Source organism: Polistes fuscatus, unplaced genomic scaffold (genome assembly GCF_010416935.1).
Source record: "Polistes fuscatus isolate 324 unplaced genomic scaffold, CU_Pfus_HIC Scaffold6, whole genome shotgun sequence".
Taxonomy (NCBI): domain Eukaryota; kingdom Metazoa; phylum Arthropoda; class Insecta; order Hymenoptera; family Vespidae; genus Polistes; species Polistes fuscatus.
In genome coordinates, this window is record NW_025113140.1 from 5,792,587 (window position 1) to 5,811,813 (window position 19,227).

General features: G+C 30.1%; 2 protein-coding genes across 8 annotated transcripts; one reads left to right on the top strand and one right to left on the bottom strand.

Moving 5' to 3' along the window:
* Positions 1-136: 136 nt before the first annotated feature.
* Positions 137-8,893, bottom strand: LOC122523076 (fatty-acid amide hydrolase 2-A). 3 transcript variants are annotated; one of them, XM_043644623.1, is made up of 9 exons: positions 8,790-8,893; positions 4,460-4,670; positions 4,178-4,381; positions 3,895-4,100; positions 3,610-3,752; positions 3,345-3,523; positions 2,876-3,265; positions 1,210-1,392; positions 137-1,103 (listed from the first exon to the last, which is right to left on the bottom strand). In XM_043644623.1, exons 2-9 carry the CDS (start codon positions 4,664-4,666, stop codon positions 1,005-1,007), a joined length of 1,611 nt encoding a protein of 536 aa, XP_043500558.1. In that variant the 5' UTR covers positions 4,667-4,670; positions 8,790-8,893; the 3' UTR covers positions 137-1,004. The 3 variants fall into 3 exon arrangements, 2 of the variants coding, with proteins under 2 accessions (XP_043500558.1, XP_043500557.1); XM_043644622.1 differs by lacking the exon at positions 8,790-8,893 and adding an exon at positions 5,980-6,166; XR_006305242.1 differs by lacking the exons at positions 137-1,103; positions 8,790-8,893 and adding exons at positions 2,578-2,751; positions 5,980-6,164 and having other exon boundaries at positions 1,305-1,392.
* On the top strand, positions 8,446-15,631 carry LOC122523073 (cytochrome b5 reductase 4). 5 transcript variants are annotated; one of them, XM_043644618.1, is made up of 12 exons: positions 9,780-10,500; positions 10,765-10,896; positions 11,025-11,330; positions 11,608-11,778; positions 11,879-11,979; positions 12,077-12,212; positions 12,301-12,572; positions 12,667-12,889; positions 12,963-13,257; positions 13,345-13,431; positions 13,528-13,686; positions 13,761-15,631. In XM_043644618.1, the coding sequence occupies exons 3-12, from the start codon at positions 11,258-11,260 to the stop codon at positions 13,813-13,815; spliced, it is 1,572 nt and encodes a 523-aa protein (XP_043500553.1). In that variant the 5' UTR covers positions 9,780-10,500; positions 10,765-10,896; positions 11,025-11,257; the 3' UTR covers positions 13,816-15,631. The 5 variants fall into 5 exon arrangements, with proteins under 5 accessions (XP_043500551.1, XP_043500554.1, XP_043500555.1 ...); XM_043644619.1 differs by lacking the exons at positions 9,780-10,500; positions 10,765-10,896 and adding an exon at positions 8,829-8,915; XM_043644620.1 differs by having other exon boundaries at positions 9,779-10,896; positions 11,328-11,330.
* The last annotated feature ends 3,596 nt before the right edge of the window (positions 15,632-19,227 follow it).

Below are 19,227 nucleotides of genomic sequence, written 5' to 3' on the forward strand. Positions count from 1 at the left end.
AAACAAATACGTTTCCTCTTTTCATTTAGACGATAAAATTTCCTATGGAAAATGATCTAAGTATTATAATAAATGAGAATCTAACTTGTTGATGGAATAATTGAGTAAAAATTTATTATTTTACAGTACAATAAAATATATTTATATATATATATTACGACGTATTAACATCAATAGATGATTTTAAATAACATTGGGCTTATAATCTTATCACATTACCAAAAAGTACGCCTCTTCCTTCTTCTACTAAACAATATCTACGTCTTATCCTTTTGAGTATGAAAATAGAAAAGTCTACACAGAAACCTATGATGAATATATTTTTCTATTTATAGATATAAACAAAAAACAAGTCCGTAAGAAGAACGAAATAAAAAAAAAATATATCTGCTTTAAACACGCGATACATGATATTCTATTTACATACAAATATATCTCTCGTATGTTAATCATAGTTTTTTTAATTTTTCTTTTTTTTTTTTATAAATGAATACATTATCATATAGAAAGACATTTATTTTTGGAAAGTATAAATTTATAAATGCTCATAGTAGTAGAAATTTAGTTTCTCGATCAGAGGTAGTTTTCATATCTGCGTTTACTATATAATCCATATTTGGTGTAGAAATGATTTGTTCGAATGGATTATTTCAATAATACGAGCAATTATGTTAATGGATTATAATTGAGTTGTTAATAGTTTTTCATTCGAACTACTACTACTACTATTAATAATAATAATAATAATATGCTTATAGAAGATATTATTATCAGAATAAAAAAATAAAATAAAAATTAAATCGAGTCAATCATGTCTTACATGTCGTGTCTTACATGTCTCACATGTGTGAAGGTAACTTGTACCTTTCATTTATGAACTTAAATACACAGATATTTTTTCTTCTATAAAATTTGAATTACTCAAGAGTTAAGAAAGGCAGGATTTGGTATGTCAATGCATTATAATGCATTTTAAATTATTATTGTCTAAAATGCCCAATAATTTAAGCTATGATACTGATAGGAACCCATCCTCCAAATGCTTTTTCTATTTCCTCGGCAACAGCTAACGTCAAACGATCTTGATATAAACCACCAATAACCTAAAAATAATTCATTAATTAATTAACTTTCTCTCTCTCTCTCTCGCTCTTATTAATTTTTGCTTGAAAATTTCAAATGAAGTATAAATAAAATATAATACAGTACCTGTATGCCAATTGGAATTCCTTCCTTGTTTAATCCTAATGGACAAGCGGTGGCTGGTAAACCCAAGACATTAATAATTGCAGTGTATGAAAAATTAAATGGTTTTACAAGTGGTTCATGATGTAACGGCGCTGCCGTTGGATGAGTTGGATACAAGAAAACACCGTCTTCTCCCAAAATATCCTGCAAATAATATCAAATTAAATAAAACTATAATAATTCATATTATAATCGATATATTTGTTGTAATATGTTAATTAAAAATCTAAAATGTATTTAAGGTGCATGCGTCGGTTCTAAATTGAAACGTCACTCTCTCTCTCTCTCTCTTTCTCTCTCTCTTTCTTTTGCTCTTTCTCTCTTTTTTTTTCTCTCACACAATCAAAGATTATTTGAAAGATAATTTCGAATAATTGTTTGTAATACGATCTTTGATATATATAGTGGGTAAAAAAAGTATTTGTATAATTTTTTTCAAGTAATTCTACTCGAATAGGAGAAAAATATTAATTAACATTTTCCGGTAACTTTTGCAAATAATAATAATATGATTTGATAAAAATTCTCATAAAGTTATTAAAAAAATAATAAATGCGAATAAAATGATAAATTCTATAACTAAATAAATATTTCTGTGATCAATGCTTAAAAATCATTTTCGCTGAAAGTAAATGATATAAATATACAAGGAACCATGCAAACCTTGGTTCATTGTTGCAGAATTATAGTTTGCAAAGTAATCGTTTCTACCAACAAATATCCGAAATATCGATCATAGAGATAAAATTGTTTTTTTTTTGCGTGACAAAGGTCTAATAATAAGTTATTGTCAAATTGGTGACAAAGAAAATCTAAACTTTTCAAGTGTGTGATGTGACCAAAAGATAAGAAGAAACTTGTGTTAAAAGAAATAAACGAGAATCGGGATGCCTGAAAATATATACTCAAGGAGATCAACGACAATTTATAATAGAAGATGTCCAATAAATCCTTTGAAACTTCTTACAATGATGTTTACAACCTCAGGTAAAATCGTTTGTACTCGATCTGTGAGAAATGTTTTCCATTATTCTGGCTTATATGGTAGAACTACGAGGAACAAGCAGCTCGTTGGTGAAATGAATAAAAAAAAAACAAACGATTGGATTTAAGACGAAAAATGTTTACAGAAATAAGCGGAATTTTGAAATTTTTTTTGGATGAAAGTAAATTCATGTTGCACAATGTTATTTTTAGTATCGGATGAAAAAAGATTCGGTAAAGTAAAATGTTCAAATACTTTGTTTACCCATTATACATTATCTATTTGCATGCAGATATGTGTAAAACGATATTGTAGAGACTACTTATAAAAGAAGCACGCAATACCATAGAAATATTGCTTTATCCACGTCAGATTTACGTTGGACTCGTGAGGAAATAAAAATCATGTCCATTAAGAAATGATCACATACGATCCATGATTCTATGGCAAGAACAAATCATATCTGGCTATTTTCATTGCAAATACATTGCAAAACAGTCAAGAGAAGAAGTCCGATCCTAACAAGTTACAGGCATGGAGATTTGTTACACGTAGTAAACACGTATAGAGACGCAGAGTATTTTAGTCTCGATCCCTATGTGATTTTTAAAGACACCATTAACAAATTTGTATATACCCTACCTGAAATTCTTGGTAAAGGTCTCTACTTTCTTGTATGAGTTTTGTGTATTGCTCACTCCCATGTCTTATACCTAACCTCTCAAATGCTACTGTTATTAGAGCAATGAACGTATGATTGCTTAGGAACATTAACCACTTTATAAATTCCCACCAAATATTAATACGTCCGTTCCTGTTAGCCAATTCGTAGGAAAAATCTTTGTCGCCTTTTGATGTCATATTTGCGAACCACAGATTAGCGCTTTTTTTTAATTTTCGTACTTGTAACTTCGTAGGTTTTATTTTATACACTTTCTCAAAATGAAGAAGCACTTTTCTCATAGCACATTTTATTTCCTCGTTTACAGGCGATATAAAATATTGTCCTCCGTCATCCTCCATGTAATAAAACTGAACAAAATAATACGATATTATTAATCAATTATAAAACAATTAATTGAAAATGATTATGGAAAATATTTCAATTTACTTTGAGTTTCGAAACATCAACTTTGTCGTCTAAATTCAATTTATCCGCATTTTTATCAGCTATTATTTTAAGAACAGGTTTCATATCCTGTGCAAATCTACACATTGGGCCTATCCCAAGTAATTGATTTTGATCTTCGTTGTGTGCACTTGGATATTGACCATCAGTAGAAACAATACCTAAATTTGGATCGAATGATTAGTTAAATTGAAAAATAAAAAGCATTAATAATAGGCATCAATGATTTTTTGTTATTAATATAAACCTTTGGAAGGTTTATGACCAAAAATTCCATTGAAAAAGCATGGCATGCGAATAGAGCCGCCAATATCAGATCCTATTCCTAATGGTGAACCGGCAGCTGCTTGTATGCAGCCCTCACCTCCGGAAGAACCACCTACTATATGTCTAAAAATAATAACACAAAAAATTCAAATGAAATTCGAATAGCAAATGTGATAACTAGATATGCGCTGTGCAAGAAGAAAAGTATGGTAATTAACATTCCAACTTCAAATCAATAGGGTTTGTCCTAGATCAAACAAATTACCTAGTGTTATACGGATTCTTCGTGGTACCGTATAAACAATTATGGGTTTCCCACCACATAGCAATTTCTGAAACATTCGTTTTTGCTAATGGAATAGCTCCAGCTTCTCTCATCAATCTTACTACTTCTGCATCTTTCTCTGAGACAATATTTTTTCGTAAAACCAGACCAGCCGTTTGTTTCATATTTTTTATAGCAATACAGTCCTATGTATAAAACGATGATTAATACATATTGTTAGAAAAAGAAAATAGTTATTTAATTGATAAGAGAGAAATTTTACCTTGGTTGTAAATGGAACACCTAGGAAAGGTTTTTCTTTGGCAAGAACTTTCGCAGATGGTGCATTAGGAGATTCCAACATCTCGTCGCATTTTTTAGCTTCTAAGAGAGCTTCCTCAAAACGATCTTCAACTACACAATTTAATACTGGTTGAATCTCTTGTATTCTCTCAATATACGACTTTACTACTTGCTCGGAAGTTAACTAAAAATAAAAGAAAATCAATCGGTGACCCATAGGATTGATAAATCAATGATTAAATTAAGATACACGTGATCATACTTGTTTATTTCTAATTTTAAAAGCTAACGTAGTTGCACTATGTAAAAGTGTTAAATCGTTTATAGGTGGTTGACCTTCTTTTGGCCCACGAATATAAGCTGCTAATGAAAATATACATTTGGCAATGAATTCGATTAAACGATGAATTACATAAAATATTTGTCCTCGTGGACTAACTTTCTTTTGGTTTTTATTTTTGCTCGCCATTATTCTGCAAGAAAAAAAGAAAAAGAGTTATATACATATAATATATAATATATAATATATAACAACAGTATTAATAAATATATAATTTAATTTTGTTTAACTTTTCAAAATATATCTGAACGCTCGTCTTCAGTTTATTTTAATCGTTAGTGCATTGAGAAGGAAATGTAACAAATTAATTATGTAAGCAAATTTATGTTCGAGGTAACACAATTGAAATAAAGAAAGAAAAACAAGTTTAACAAACAAGATGGTATTTTTATAATAAATTTTTTGTTATCGAGATTGTTATTGAAAAGTTATGGCTAGTTTTATTTCTTTTCCTCATGAGTTTGATTGAAAAGAAAATTGTTTGTAAGGATCCTTGCCGAGTTAATCGACCAAATGAAACGTAATCCAAGGTTCGTAGTAATCGTTAGTCGAGTTTAGTTTAATAACGAAATTGGCGGAAATATGTTTTCAAACGAGATAAAATTTTGATCGTAAATAATATAGAACTTTGAGGATCAACATAAGAATTAAATATTGATAAAATTAGATATATTAATAATTCATTATTTTCGTTAACTTTTGATCCACCAATGGTAAAAAAAGCCTTGCAACGTTCTCGTTGGTTTTTATCAGATAACATAAAAAGATAAAAAAGAAATTAATAGATAAAGAAAAAAAGAAAAAAAAATATAACCGAGAAACAAAACACGTGAAGAATATCGAACATTTTAGACGATAAAAAAGATTATTAGAACGAGTATGTTCTTTTTCATTTTATCTTTCCAGTCGTTTAAACAGTAAACATGTATTATCTATTAGCATGAATAGAAAATAAAATTGCACTTATTATAGAAAAAATACAAGGTGATAGAAGGAGAGGAAAGGGTGATGATAATAATGATGATGATGATCATGAAGAGGGGAAACCGGCAATGAGTGTTATCATCTAAAAAAAGAATGCAATTGCAAGGTCGATGATGCCATGTGAGTTTGACAGTTTCGCATAAAACATTTTATATTTCGCTTTAACATTTTTACGATGGAAGATAAGAGAATTGCGTGAGTCAACTTAAAGAATAACTTTACCTTTAAAGTAACATCGATAATAGCATCGAGTATTAACGCCATTTAGGTGTTGGGCTTATCCAAAATTAAATTAATGCCATTCAATAAAATACTAAGAAATATTATTTTCTTATCGTTATTTATATAACAAATACATTTCGAGAAATGATGTAGAAAATGAAATTGTAGGAGTGGAAATAGATCGAAAAAAAAAAAAGAGAGGTGGGGCAGCAATGAATTTGAAATGCGATACTCACGAAGTAAAAATTGTTAACGTCACTAAAAATTCCACTTAATTTTCTTCGTTAATATGCGACAAAAATTCGAGAACGATCGGAAGACAGGAAATAACGTTGTAGTTAGCTGAATCCCTCCGTTCGGTGACTTAAAAACAAACCGGTGAAGAGAAAATTTGACACAAAGCACACACTGGTCAAAAGGATGGATGATACCCTTTTGTGTATCTTCGTTTCTGTCTATGGCAAACAGAGAAATACGACCAGGAACTAATGAGTGATTTAAAAGTGGTCACGAGTGATCAACGAAACGTCAGTCCACGTATTATCTTTCTCTTTTCAACGCTTCCTTTGCTTATCTCTCTTACACTACTCACTCACTCACTCACTCACTCACTTACTCATTCTCACTCTCACTCTTTCTCTCTCTCTCTCTCTCTTTCTCCCTCTCTCTTTCTAATTTTCATCCATTTCACACGAACATCCTGTCTCTTTTGTTTTCATTCAAAGCCGTTTAAAAATATGCACGCGATACTCTTTGGTAGTTTAAAAATAGTACAAAATGTTGATACAGTCGATACAACCAACAGGTTATCAATGACTGTTATCGAAACTAAACTCACAACTTTCTATTACTATTTTCTTTACTTTTATCCGTCAGGTGATGAACATTGTCGTCGAAAAGGGAGAGAAACCTGAGAAAGAGAGGAAGAGAGGAAGAGAGAAAGAGAGACAGAGAGAGAGAGAAGACCGCACCTCTCTCCCTGTTTCCATCATTTTGTTCCCACGCAAGCGTATAGGTAGAATCTCCCTCGAAAAACTCGAAGTTAGCTTCGATAAACTGACTCGTTCGATATCTCGAAAGCAATGGCAGAATCTAACCTCACAATCGCAGTGGCTCGTGAACAGTTAACGACAAGGTTCTTACATCGATTACAATTTGATAAAAAAAGAAAATGTTAACATTTCCACGTGCGTTCTAATGAAGCTGACTTTTGTTTTTTTAATTTTCTTCGTTTCCGCTTGTTCGACTCTATCGTACACAAATGGTTTCCTCGATTAGGCAAGTTTCTCTTCGTGCATATATATTTTTCTTTTTTTTATTCTTTTTCTTGTCTACACAACTATGATCGATTGTTTGCTAACGTAGTAGTAGTACAGTTCGAATAAACTGGTATTATTATTATTTTAATAATTCATAATTCAAGAGTTAGGCTTGGGAAAGTTAACTTTGTTCTATGTGAACAGCTTCCTTGCTTTCGTCTCATATTCGTGACCTTGATAAAAGAAATGGAGTAGATTTAATTTTATAGAAAAAGAGAGAGAGAGAGAGAGAGAGAGATAGTAAATAGATTTGAAATATGCGCGCCCGCGAAAGGTGAATGCCTTCTGATCTTTCAATCAAAAGCCGAGCTCAATTTTCTTTATTCAATTAGATTCATTGAAGTCAAAGGTAATTTTCTCGAGTGTCAAGGCTGTCGTTGAATTCTTTCGTCACTTTCGAAAGTTACTTATCATTATATGTACGATTGGTGAAAGTAAATCAAATATATCAAGATGGAATACTTTCACTCTTTTCAATTTTCTCGAATGTTTTTGTTTTAGACTTTCAAAATAAAATATTTTATTTGATACGCAATATACTCTATCATTATAAATCTAATTGAGGATAGTTTTGATGATGATTTCATATATCAATCTACGAGTGAGACGAATCGTTTAAGTGTACATTTATAGGGAAAGTGAGAAATGCAGGCATGTGGACAATGCCTAGGCAGCCGTTTCGGCAATGTAGGAAATAGGAGAATTTTATCTTTATCTTTTATTCCTCATCATCTCATCATTGTGGCATACGCTATTTACGCAATGTATAGAAGAATAAATTATTGAGCAACAGGCACACACCAAAAAATCCCCCCCCCCAAATTAACACACACCCTGCTGTCACACACATACACAAAAGCGAGCATGCAGTGAGTTGTTAAGATTATGCGTGCCGCTATACTATGCGTATCTCTATAAACTGAAACTTAATGTCGATGTGTATGCAGCACACTTGTGATGTGTGTTCTGTTTCCTACATTGACAAAAACGGCTCGGTATTGTGGACAATGCCTAGGCATTGTACATAATTGTACATATTCCCTATACATATGTGTATGTAAATTTAAAATAAAAAATGACGCAATACTTGTCATATAGGAGTGTTTTATGTACTCTTTTATATTTTTCTTCGAAATAGGAAACATTTATTGAAATTAAAGTCCTCTTTTACAAGCCATTTTAACTCATAAATATCTAACAAAAGATACTAAACTATAATTTGTAGTAAAGAAATCATTTGACCTTTTCGACATTTATTTGCGTGATTATGTAAAATTAATTATTGTTTGAAAGTATTTTCTCAACATTCGTTATATATACAAAATACCAACTCTAATAATCCATAATTTAAAATTGAACAAAATATTTGTCTTTTTTTTCAGTGAAGAAAAAAATTAACTAACGATTCGTCTGAGGAAATTATTATAAAAATTAAGGATTCGAAGAAAATAAAAACGTGACCAGATAATTGAAAAATAACGATCGAAAATTGACGTTAATGTTGATGTTGATGTTGATGTTGGATGACTCATAAAAAAAAATAAAAAATAAAAAGAAGAAAACAAAGTAGAGGAAGGGGGAATAGCAAAAAGAAACAAAATAATACTTAACAAATAAAAGTTAAAATATGAAAAAAATAAGTTCACCCGAGGAAAATAAGGAATCGGATATGGATGAAATAGATTTGCAAGATAAAATGAAAATGATAGGTGTAAAATCTTCCTCACCTACTAGTCTCTTAGCAAGAAACACTCTGTTGCTACCGAGCGGAGTGGTTAATGTCAAACAATTATCCAATGTAAGTTCAACGAATGACACTGGATCGTCCACGAAGTCTTCTGGCTCGGCGACTGGTAAGCTATGGTCTTCTTCTTGACTCACCTTCTCTTCCTCCTCCTCCTTCTCCTCCTCCTCCTCCTCTTTTTCCTCCTCTACCTCGTTTTTTTCTTTTTATTCTACTACCTCCACAATCCCCACCCCACCAAAACCTCCTCACTTTTCCCTTAGGCCATTATGAACAATTACCCACGTGAAGAAATTTACAATTATTGAAAGTCAATTAATAATTAATTAACGATGTTTTTGATTATATGGTTATTATTAGTAAAGTTCATGATCATTCCTGCTACGCGTTTTAATTTCTATTCAAAAATTATTATAATAATTTTGACTCGTGTTTATGAGGTGTATTAATAAGTATTGCTACGTCCCGAAGACGAGAATATTAGAATTTAGTTGTTGAGTCTGTTTCAGTCACTCTACATTTTCCGAGTTTAGCTCGGACCAGGTAGGTTCGTTCGAAGGGAAAGAGAGGTGCCCGTTATACCAACTCAATATTTCGTAAAAGAATGTTGAAAAAGATTAGGCAACGATTTTATTGTGGCGGAATTATTTTTGAAACTCTTTCTCGGCTGTTTTTTTTTTATTAATCAAACTCGTTTGCAAAATTATTCACACTAGACACGAATGTGCACAGTATACGTATGCAAATATTCTTTTGCAATGGTAGACAAACTTGTTAAATTACACTTAAATTATATACAAGATGAGACAATCGTTGTCACTTTTCCATAAAAATAATTCGTAACAAACTATTCATTTTTTATTATTTTTAAATATTCATTTCCAACACTTGTTCACACAAATTATTCTAATTTGTATTCATTATACTTAAACACGAAATTCAGTTTATTTTATAACCGATTTACATATTTCGAAATATATACTGTTTTAATTGACTTCAATTTTGAAATAGCTTATGCGTATAACTTTTGAAATAAAATAGCTTTTTCCTCATTATATATCTTTCAATGTCTATGACTTATTTTATTTATCGATTTAATTATCACATGTTTTTCTCTGTTCTCTATAAATTGAATTTTTTGGTATACTTATAGTTGAAAATTAAACGAGATAAAAATGAAAAAGAAAAATGTGAAGCAAGTGTTAGAAACACGAATGGGATTTTATGACCAGAACACCAAGCTCACCTCTCTCTCTCTCTCTCTCTCTTTCTCTCTGTGTGTATTATATTGATCTACCTGTTTGAAACGTTATCCATATAGTCTACCATTTCCTCCACAGTCCTGAACAATCTTCCATCGTGAAACGATCATCTAATCTTTTCTCTTTTCGTGCTTACTCGTTTCTATGTGTATATCGATTCAATAACATTTGTTTTTTTAAAGTCAATATTACCTCTTCGCTAATAATAAATCATTGTTTATATATTTTTTCCTTACGATAACATGTTGTTATTGTTGAATACATCGTGAGAATGATTTCCTTTTCTGACGGTTTTTTACCAGATACCCTCGATAATCGATCTGATGTTATAACCTGCTTCGATTATTCTGCATATTTTAGTTTTTTTTCTTTATTTTTTCTAACGAAAGATAAATAAAATGTCAGATGTGAGATATAATGAATTAAACATATGTATGTTTTATCATTAATAAGAAATATTCTATGTGCAATATTTTCCTATTATTTTTTATTCAATATTTATGATTAGAAATAATGTAAGATTATAATAGCAGTGGACATTGAGTTTTTCATTAGGTTTACTGTTTTTTATGCTTAACTTTGAATAAAATTATTTGCGTCAATCGATTTAATATATTATAAATTCACATTTCAAACTTGTTTATCATGAGCTAGTATTTATGCGAAAACTATGATTTAATAATGTTTGCTATACAGTAAATTGACGCTTTCGATACTTGGAAAGGGATAAATCGATACTTCGAACTCGATAGTTCTCAACTGTATTATGTTTGATCAGATCTAGCTGTGTTCTAAATTAAACAAACACTTGCATGCATCATTTTAAAGGTAAAACGGTGATATGAAATAGAAAATAAATTCTTCATATGATATTTTTTAAATGATTATACGTAAATTGCTGTTTGCACACAAATGAGTTACATTTTTATACTAATTAATACACTTAAATTGTTTAGAAAATTACAGTTTACGCAGCGAATATATACACACACACACATACACACACATATACATACACCGGTTTGTTTGTGCATAAGAAGCAAGTATTTAAAAATTAAAGAAAGGAAATTACAAATTTGATCCACTTTTCGTTATCGATGGACTTCGATTCAGTTTCGCAGAAGGAAAGGATCGATCGATCTTATTGGATAATCACTAAGCATACAATTAAAAAATAAAAATAAAAAACATGTCACGATGCTATTGCTTATCTTTATTTTCCAACGTATCAACCCCGAATTTTGAATTGCATATTCAAGATGGTTAGTAATTAATCTAATTGCCAATTAGTTTTGTTCTATGTCGAGCTCTTATCTTTAGCTCTTATGCAATAAACTCATTTTACATTAAATACTACGTTCTGCTAAAATGATTCAATTTTTGTAACGAATTCGTTTTAATTTATATATTTAGTTAACAAGAGATGTTGACTATTATTACTTAATCATTGAAATATATTTTTTGTGATTAGCAAATTAAAATGATTTTTATAAATATTTATTCATCTGCAGATATCTTAATCGTATATTTTTTTTCTAGGAAATCCAAGAAATAGGACAGCATTAGCACCAGGTCACAGTGTCATGGATTGGATACGATTAGGTAATTCAGGAGTGGATTTAACTGGAGTTGGTGGTATTCAACGTACAGTCACATTAAGTGAATTAGCCAATCATAATAAGCAAAACGACGCGTGGATTGCAATAAGAGGTTTGAAGTTTACTCGTTCTTACAATTTCCATATGCAAATATTTGTACTCGCTTGCTAATTTTCTTTTATTTTTTTTTTTAATTTTTATTTTTAACTTAGGAATAGTTTTCAACGTGACACGTTACATGGATTTCCATCCAGGAGGAATTGACGAATTAATGAAAGGAGTTGGAAAGGATGCCACGAAATTGTTCGACAACGTAAGGCCATCTTAACGAAGTTAACGTCAATTAATACGCGTATTTTTTGTATTGAACGATTATTATTCCCGAGGCACCCATAGATCCTTCCTTACAGGTTCACGCTTGGGTAAATTATCAAAGTCTTCTTCAAAAATGTGTCGTTGGTAGACTGTGTCGTTCTTCGACTTCAAATACATCCAAGACCAATGGAAAATCATCTATTGCAAATGATCTCTTGAAAAGTTGCACAAGTAATAATACAATTTATGTGTATTTATGCTAATTTTCCCATGTTGTTCTCTGCTATTTTAAACGTCAAACGTTTGTTTAATCTTTTAGCTCAAAGTACAAGCGAGGAAGAAAAAGAAGAAGAAACCGATGGCGGTATTTCGAAAATTAAGATGGATTGGCGTCAAACGTCCAACACCATAACTTTGTTTTATCAAAATATAAATGATTATCAGGGTATCTATTATCGTTTATCAAGGATAAATGATACCAAACTCGTTTTTAATTTATCCTTTGAAAAAAATATCGTAACGCACGAGCTTGAATTAGCTGGAGAAATCGAATGGCCTCCTACTTGGAATAGAAATTATGAAAACATGGAAGTAAGTTGCTATCTATCATTTTGAACAGCTTTCACTTTGTTATAATAATAATAATTACTTAGCAAATATGATTATTTTCTTCTTCTAACTTTAGGTAGATTTTACGTTCAGAAAAAAAGATAAAATTGTTTGGAAAACTCAAGGTAATTACACCTTGTCACGAGAACCAATAACCAATAAGAGAACTTATAAAGGATATGAAGTCCTAACGAACACATCACTTTGTAAATTAGTTCACTTGTTAGTCTTACGAGCTAAAGATTCGTTAGAATTAATACCAATCGGTAGACACTTGGAAGCAAAAATGACCATTGCAGGTGAGCAAAGTTGTTTCCTTGCGTAACGAAATTTAAATAATCATTTGATTTTCTTTTAACTTGTGATATACAGGTGTTGAGGTTTCTAGATATTATACACCTGTCCCACCCTGCCTTCACCCGGAAGACATGGCACGGAATTACACGTCAGATTGTATATGCCTGATGATCAAAAGGTACGAAGATGGTGCTCTTAGTCCATCTATAACAGCTTTGAAAACTTCAGAAAGTGTCACGTTGAGTAACGGACTTGGTAACTTTATCGTTGAATCCTTTGATCGTTTTACCGTCATTCATATGTTGGCTGCTGGAACAGGACTAACAGTGATGTTAGGAATAATTCAACGATCTCTTGCCAGGCGTCACGTGTAAGGATTCCATTCTATTTCTTTCAAATGTTTGATCTTTTCTTCATGAATATATATAATTAAGATTTTATTCAAAATATCTTGTAGGAAAAGTATTAATCTTTTAAACTTCAACAAGGATGAAGATAACATGTTCTATGTAGAACAATTGGAGAGAGCTTGCAATACAAATAAGTTAGTATTACTATTAGACAATCAAACAAGTTTTTTCTCTTTCCCCATGTTTGTATATTTAATTTGTATATTAATTTGATCGATTAATTTTTTTAGATTAAAAGTTACGCATATTCTATCGCAAGCGGGAGAATTATGGAATGGTAGACGTGGTTCGATATCTAATGAACTTTTGAAAGAATTAATAGGCAATTATTCACCTGACAGTTGTGTGTTTGTTTGTGGTCCTAAAGGATTCATGGTTTCCGCAAGAAAGTGAGTTATATATATATATATTACTTTATTTTATAATAAATATATTAATGATTTTGATGTCCTTGATTTCATAGATGTCTTCGTAATTTCAATTGGAAGTCCTATCAAATACACGAATTCGATGATTGAAATAATCTTAAAATTTGTTTTTATATTCCAAGTACAATCGTTGAAGGAAGATTTTAAATTTTGGATTTAATTTATTGTACAAATTCTTTACGGATAATCGAATGTGTTGAGGGATTTTGAGAAAGTCCTGTACAATCCATCCCTGAAATTATAGTCACAAATGTTAGAGCTTATTATTGCGAATAAGGAATTGAAATTAATAAACAAATCTAAAAAAAAATAAAAAAAAAAAAAAGGAAAAGAAAGAAAAGAAAAGGAAACGCTTGATACTAAATTTGGATGCATCGTACGTTTAACGTACCTGTTTCAATCAATTAAACTAAACTTTGTTATTAGACGAATTTTGTCTGCCTTGTACGAGCCGGTTTAGTACAAAGAAATAAAACAAAGCGTTTCTAATTTGGTTGTTAATATGTACAATGAATATTTGTCGGAAAAGAATTGTGAATTCTTTCAGTATTCGTACTTAGATTCGATGTATTTACATGTATAGACAAATATTTGATTATATTTTCGAAAGAAGATTGCAAATAATCTTCTTATTATCTTATTTTTCTCTCTTTTTCCGATTAATATCAATGATAATACGTTGATCGTCGCGTAGTCCAAATTTGGGCGACAATCATATTTCCATTCAAGGTTATGTAATCCAAAAATCAGCTAACGTTGTTTTTTCATTCAGTTTAAATAGATTTTCTCAAGTAATTTGCACGCAATTTTATTTATAAGAAAATAAGACAAATATTTAATACCGATTAACAAATATAAGTAAATTTGTAAGTAAAATAATATTATATCAACAAAATATGAGAGCTTCGAAATTAGTCGAATCGAATCGAACAAACGACGAATGTCGGATGTGTGTTGAAATTTTAAAACGCGTTGGTTCCTAAATGAAAAAGAAAAAAAAGGGAGAATTGTCCTACGGATAATTCTCAATACATGTATTCAAAATGTATACAGGATAAATTTTAGCCTTGAAAGGAAAATTCTTGATCTACGCGTTATACGATCAACGTATTAAGCGAATTTTGAGTACAACTATTATACTTAACTTTGATCATAAGTCTGCAAGTTCTACTATTGTTCGTTAAAAACAATATATCCATCCATATCTGTCCTGTTACAAGAAGCATTTATACTAAACTAATAAAAGCATAGAATATTATTTTCTATATCTTATAATAATAATAATATTAATAATAATAATGTCTAAGTTTAAACGTAGACGATAGATGATTCTTTGGCTACATTCCTTTTGACTAAAATCTATCGTAAGTTATATCAAACGCCAATCTTTTTCGAAGTGTCTATTTTATCGAATAATAATTTTTCTATACTATCTAAACAAAAAAACTAACCGACTGTAAGATAAACTGATAGTTCAATTTTAGCTGTGATTAAAATGAAATTACACAAATGTGATGGATTATCAAAGAAAGTCTTCTTCAAAGTAAACAAATATTATAACAGGAATTATTATACACCATTAATAGAAACAATAACGCCCGATATTTTTGGATATATCAATTGCAAGATATATTTAAATAATGCAGAATTATTGTGACAATACTAAATAATTTGTTTTCTTTTTTTTAATTAATTCCGAGTACGGAGAATGATTAATATGACTAACTGTAAATAGAAAAAAATTAAATATATTTAAAAACTATTACTTGAAAATATTAATTTATAAGAATACTGTTTGTACCATAAATTCACATATCGTATGGTGTTAAATATTTTCATGGATTTAAACGATACTAAACGTGTATACGACTTCGATAGAAAATAAACACGTAACCAATGACCTGAAGTTTCTCGTACAAATCGTCCTTTCATCGTCACTGCCTTTTTCTTCCTCTCTTTCTCGCTCTCCTCCTCCTACTCTTTCTTTCGCAATTAATTATACTGTAGAACAATTGCAACGGAAGAGCATCAACCTTGTTTATCTCGTAATGTATCAAAGCGTGTTGCGTTATTTGTCGATCTCTCGATGCTACCACGGATGTATACTTCCTATTAAATTCTCAAAAAGTGCTAAACAAAAGAGAGAAAGAGTGAGTGAGTGGGGAGGGGGTGGGTAGAAGTGTGGGGGGAAATGTTCATTAACCGTAGAGAGTACAATACAAATGCGGGTTGAAACGATCGATGAACAAATACATACACCGACAGTATTTTATTGAAAAACACGATTATCAGTTTGAATTATTCAAAATGGATTCTACTATTAAAAATCGATTAATATTATTTATTATACTTTACCGACGGAAAAAGATAGATAAATGAATAACCAATAAGAAAATTTACGAAAGATACGAGGCCCTAATAAACACTTCCTTTTATAAATGAATTCATTAGTTAAATTCAAAATGGAATTTACTATCAAAAATCGATTATTATTATTTATTATATTTTGCGGACGGATAAAAACGAATTGATGGTAATAAGATAACTTAAAAAAAGAGCTTTTAATAAACCCTTCGTTTTTTAAATTAATTCATTAAATTCAAAATGGATTTTACTATCAAAAATCGATTATAATAATTTATTATACTTTGCGAACGGAAAAAACAGATAGATAGATAAATGGATAATCAATAAGAGAAGTTACAAGGAATACCAGATTCTAACAAACACTTTCTTTTTGAAATTAATTAATTAGTTCAATTAAAAAAATAGATTTTACTATAAAAAATCGATGATTATTATATAAAATAATTTACGAAGAGAAAATGACAGACAAATGGATAAAACGGAAAGATGAAAACGCTTAAAGACATTTCACGCGAAATAGAAAAAGTAGTCTGCAGTTATCTTTTTTTTTTCTTTTTTCTATATATTCCGGTCTAAGAAGGGGAAAACTTTTCATAAGCGTGAAACTTTCACGGCCGAGTTAATTTTCCGGTATGCCTATATACATCACACACAGAGAGAAAGAGAGATAAACATAACACACACGCATACATATATACACGCACGCATGCATGCATGCATGCATATACAAGGAGGAGGAACACACACGCGTCTACACAGTGATTATTGATCGTCGTAACTTCTTTTTCCCCGCAATATGACGTAACGAGAGCACCGGCTGGGCAAAGACGAATGTCTTTCTCTCTCTCTCTCTTTTGGCCTTGCTTTCCTAAAAGATAAATGAAAAATGTGTTGCGGATTCGACAGCAAAAGTGCCAACAGGAGGAGGAGGATGAGGTGGAGGAGGAGGAGGAGGACCGTTTAAATCTTACTTTTAACCGCACGTTATTCTTCTTCCTGCCTTCCTTGACCTTCACGATCTAGATCAGGGTTCACTTAACTTTCTTGATCGAGAAATTGTTTAAAAAACATTTTCAAATTAACAAACATTTTTAAATAAACGTATACTCTTTTTATTCCAATTTTAATTAGATGTTTGATAAAATAAAACTGAATAGCTTAGAATTATTTTTTTTCAATTTGTTGACGTAAATAATAAAAATAAATTATTAAACAATGTTTTATAGAGACTCCAAAGAGTATTAATGAATTTTGTCAGATATTTTTAAATAACAATAACATTGAAAAGCCGTCCTCCTCGTACGGACGGCATTAGTAAAATCCATCTTGTCGATGGAGGATTAAAAAATTAAATATAATATATAAATGATTGTGTTATGAGATAAAATAAAACATCTTTAAGCTGATTTAATCATTGCATTATCATATATTTTTTTAATCAACAGATAGACTTAACTCTCCTGGTTTCCTAAATTCAATAGCACACCAAATGTGAAATACAAATTAATATAAAAATAATTTTTGCAGAAATAAATGATTGTTATAATAAAATAATAAATATTTAAGCTTAATAATTTTTTGTCTTACACCATAATGAGGAATTTTTGTATCAACGAAGTCCAGAATTGCGTAGTAACGTTGATCTAGATCATCTTGATGGGATATATGATCCGATAAATATAGGAAACTAAAATGTAATTTGTAAAATGTAATGTCGTCTGACAGATAACTTAGTTAAGTGTCTACAAATAGAATCTAAGGAGCTAACAATCAAGAGAGAAAGAAAGAGAGAGAGAGAGAGGAAGAGGTGGCTCTTGAAATAACAATGAAGATGAGAGGAAAGTCATGGAGGATCCTTTCCTAAGAGCGATCCTTCGATTCGAATTAAGAGTCTTTCTTCCCCCTTTTCCCTTCTATCCTTCGATTCCTTTCTTTCTTTTAGATTTCATTATTGTTCACTGAATTATTCTAATAATCTACGAAAACTCTAGTTAAATTAAAATGAATTAGAGAAGTTTCAACCTACTATAAAGTTTGATGATTCGTTTTTAACTTCAAACAAAAGGTGAGAGAGAGAGAGAATGATAATTATTCTAATCAAACTATTGATCAAAGGATTCTCTCTTATAACAACATATGCATATGAAATATTAAGGTTATAAGTATGATATGTTCGATCATTCTGATTATTTTTTGTTAGAAGTTGGATATTTCATATTTAATTATAATTAATTATAATTTTTTATATTATATATATATATTTCATATTTATTTCATATTTAATTATTTGATAAAATAATTATTTAATAAAATAAAAGGGCACTTTTATGATTTTAAATAAATCAAATCAATTATACTTATAACTAATAAATATGTGGTTTTTCTAATTTCGTGTTGCACAATTCAATGGAAAAATTAGTTTTTTCCTATGTTGCTCATAGAATTATAGTGTTATTACACCTTAATGAAAAATGTAAAAGCCTAACGTGATAGTATATTTTTAAAAACAAGCAAATTCGTATTATACTCGTGAAACCAACACGTAATAATTGATATATATAACAAACAAGCTGCGAAATGGCTGCTAACTAATTATAATTAGTTAATTTAATTAAATATTTGTTAACAATCGTTTAATCGAATGGAACAGGAATGTGTGCAGCGTTATCGAACCGGAATGCTTTTCACTTTTAGAAATCTATGACGTTGTTTGGACGCCGATGAAAACTCAAGAACCACCGACAACAATAGTTCATATTTTTTCCCGCGGCCAAGATATTTTTTTCCAACGACATTGATTGTGAGAATTTTTTTTTGTTCGTACTTTTATTTCTAACGTGAAAGAGAGAAAGAGAGAGAGAGAGAGAGTGATAGGGGTGAGGAAGGGGGGATTAAAAGAATGTTTATATGATTTTGAATAAGCTTTCGATTGAAAATCGTTGGATATTTGTTGGCCCGATTTATTCGAGCGACGAATCTAAATTCGTACAATCGGAGAAATAAATAAATGAACACCGATGAAGTTATTTTTTCCAAAATTATTATTATTATTATTATTAATATTATTATTATTATCATTATTATTATTGTTATTAACCATTTTAATGTTATTTATTTATTATCGTTACGATAAAT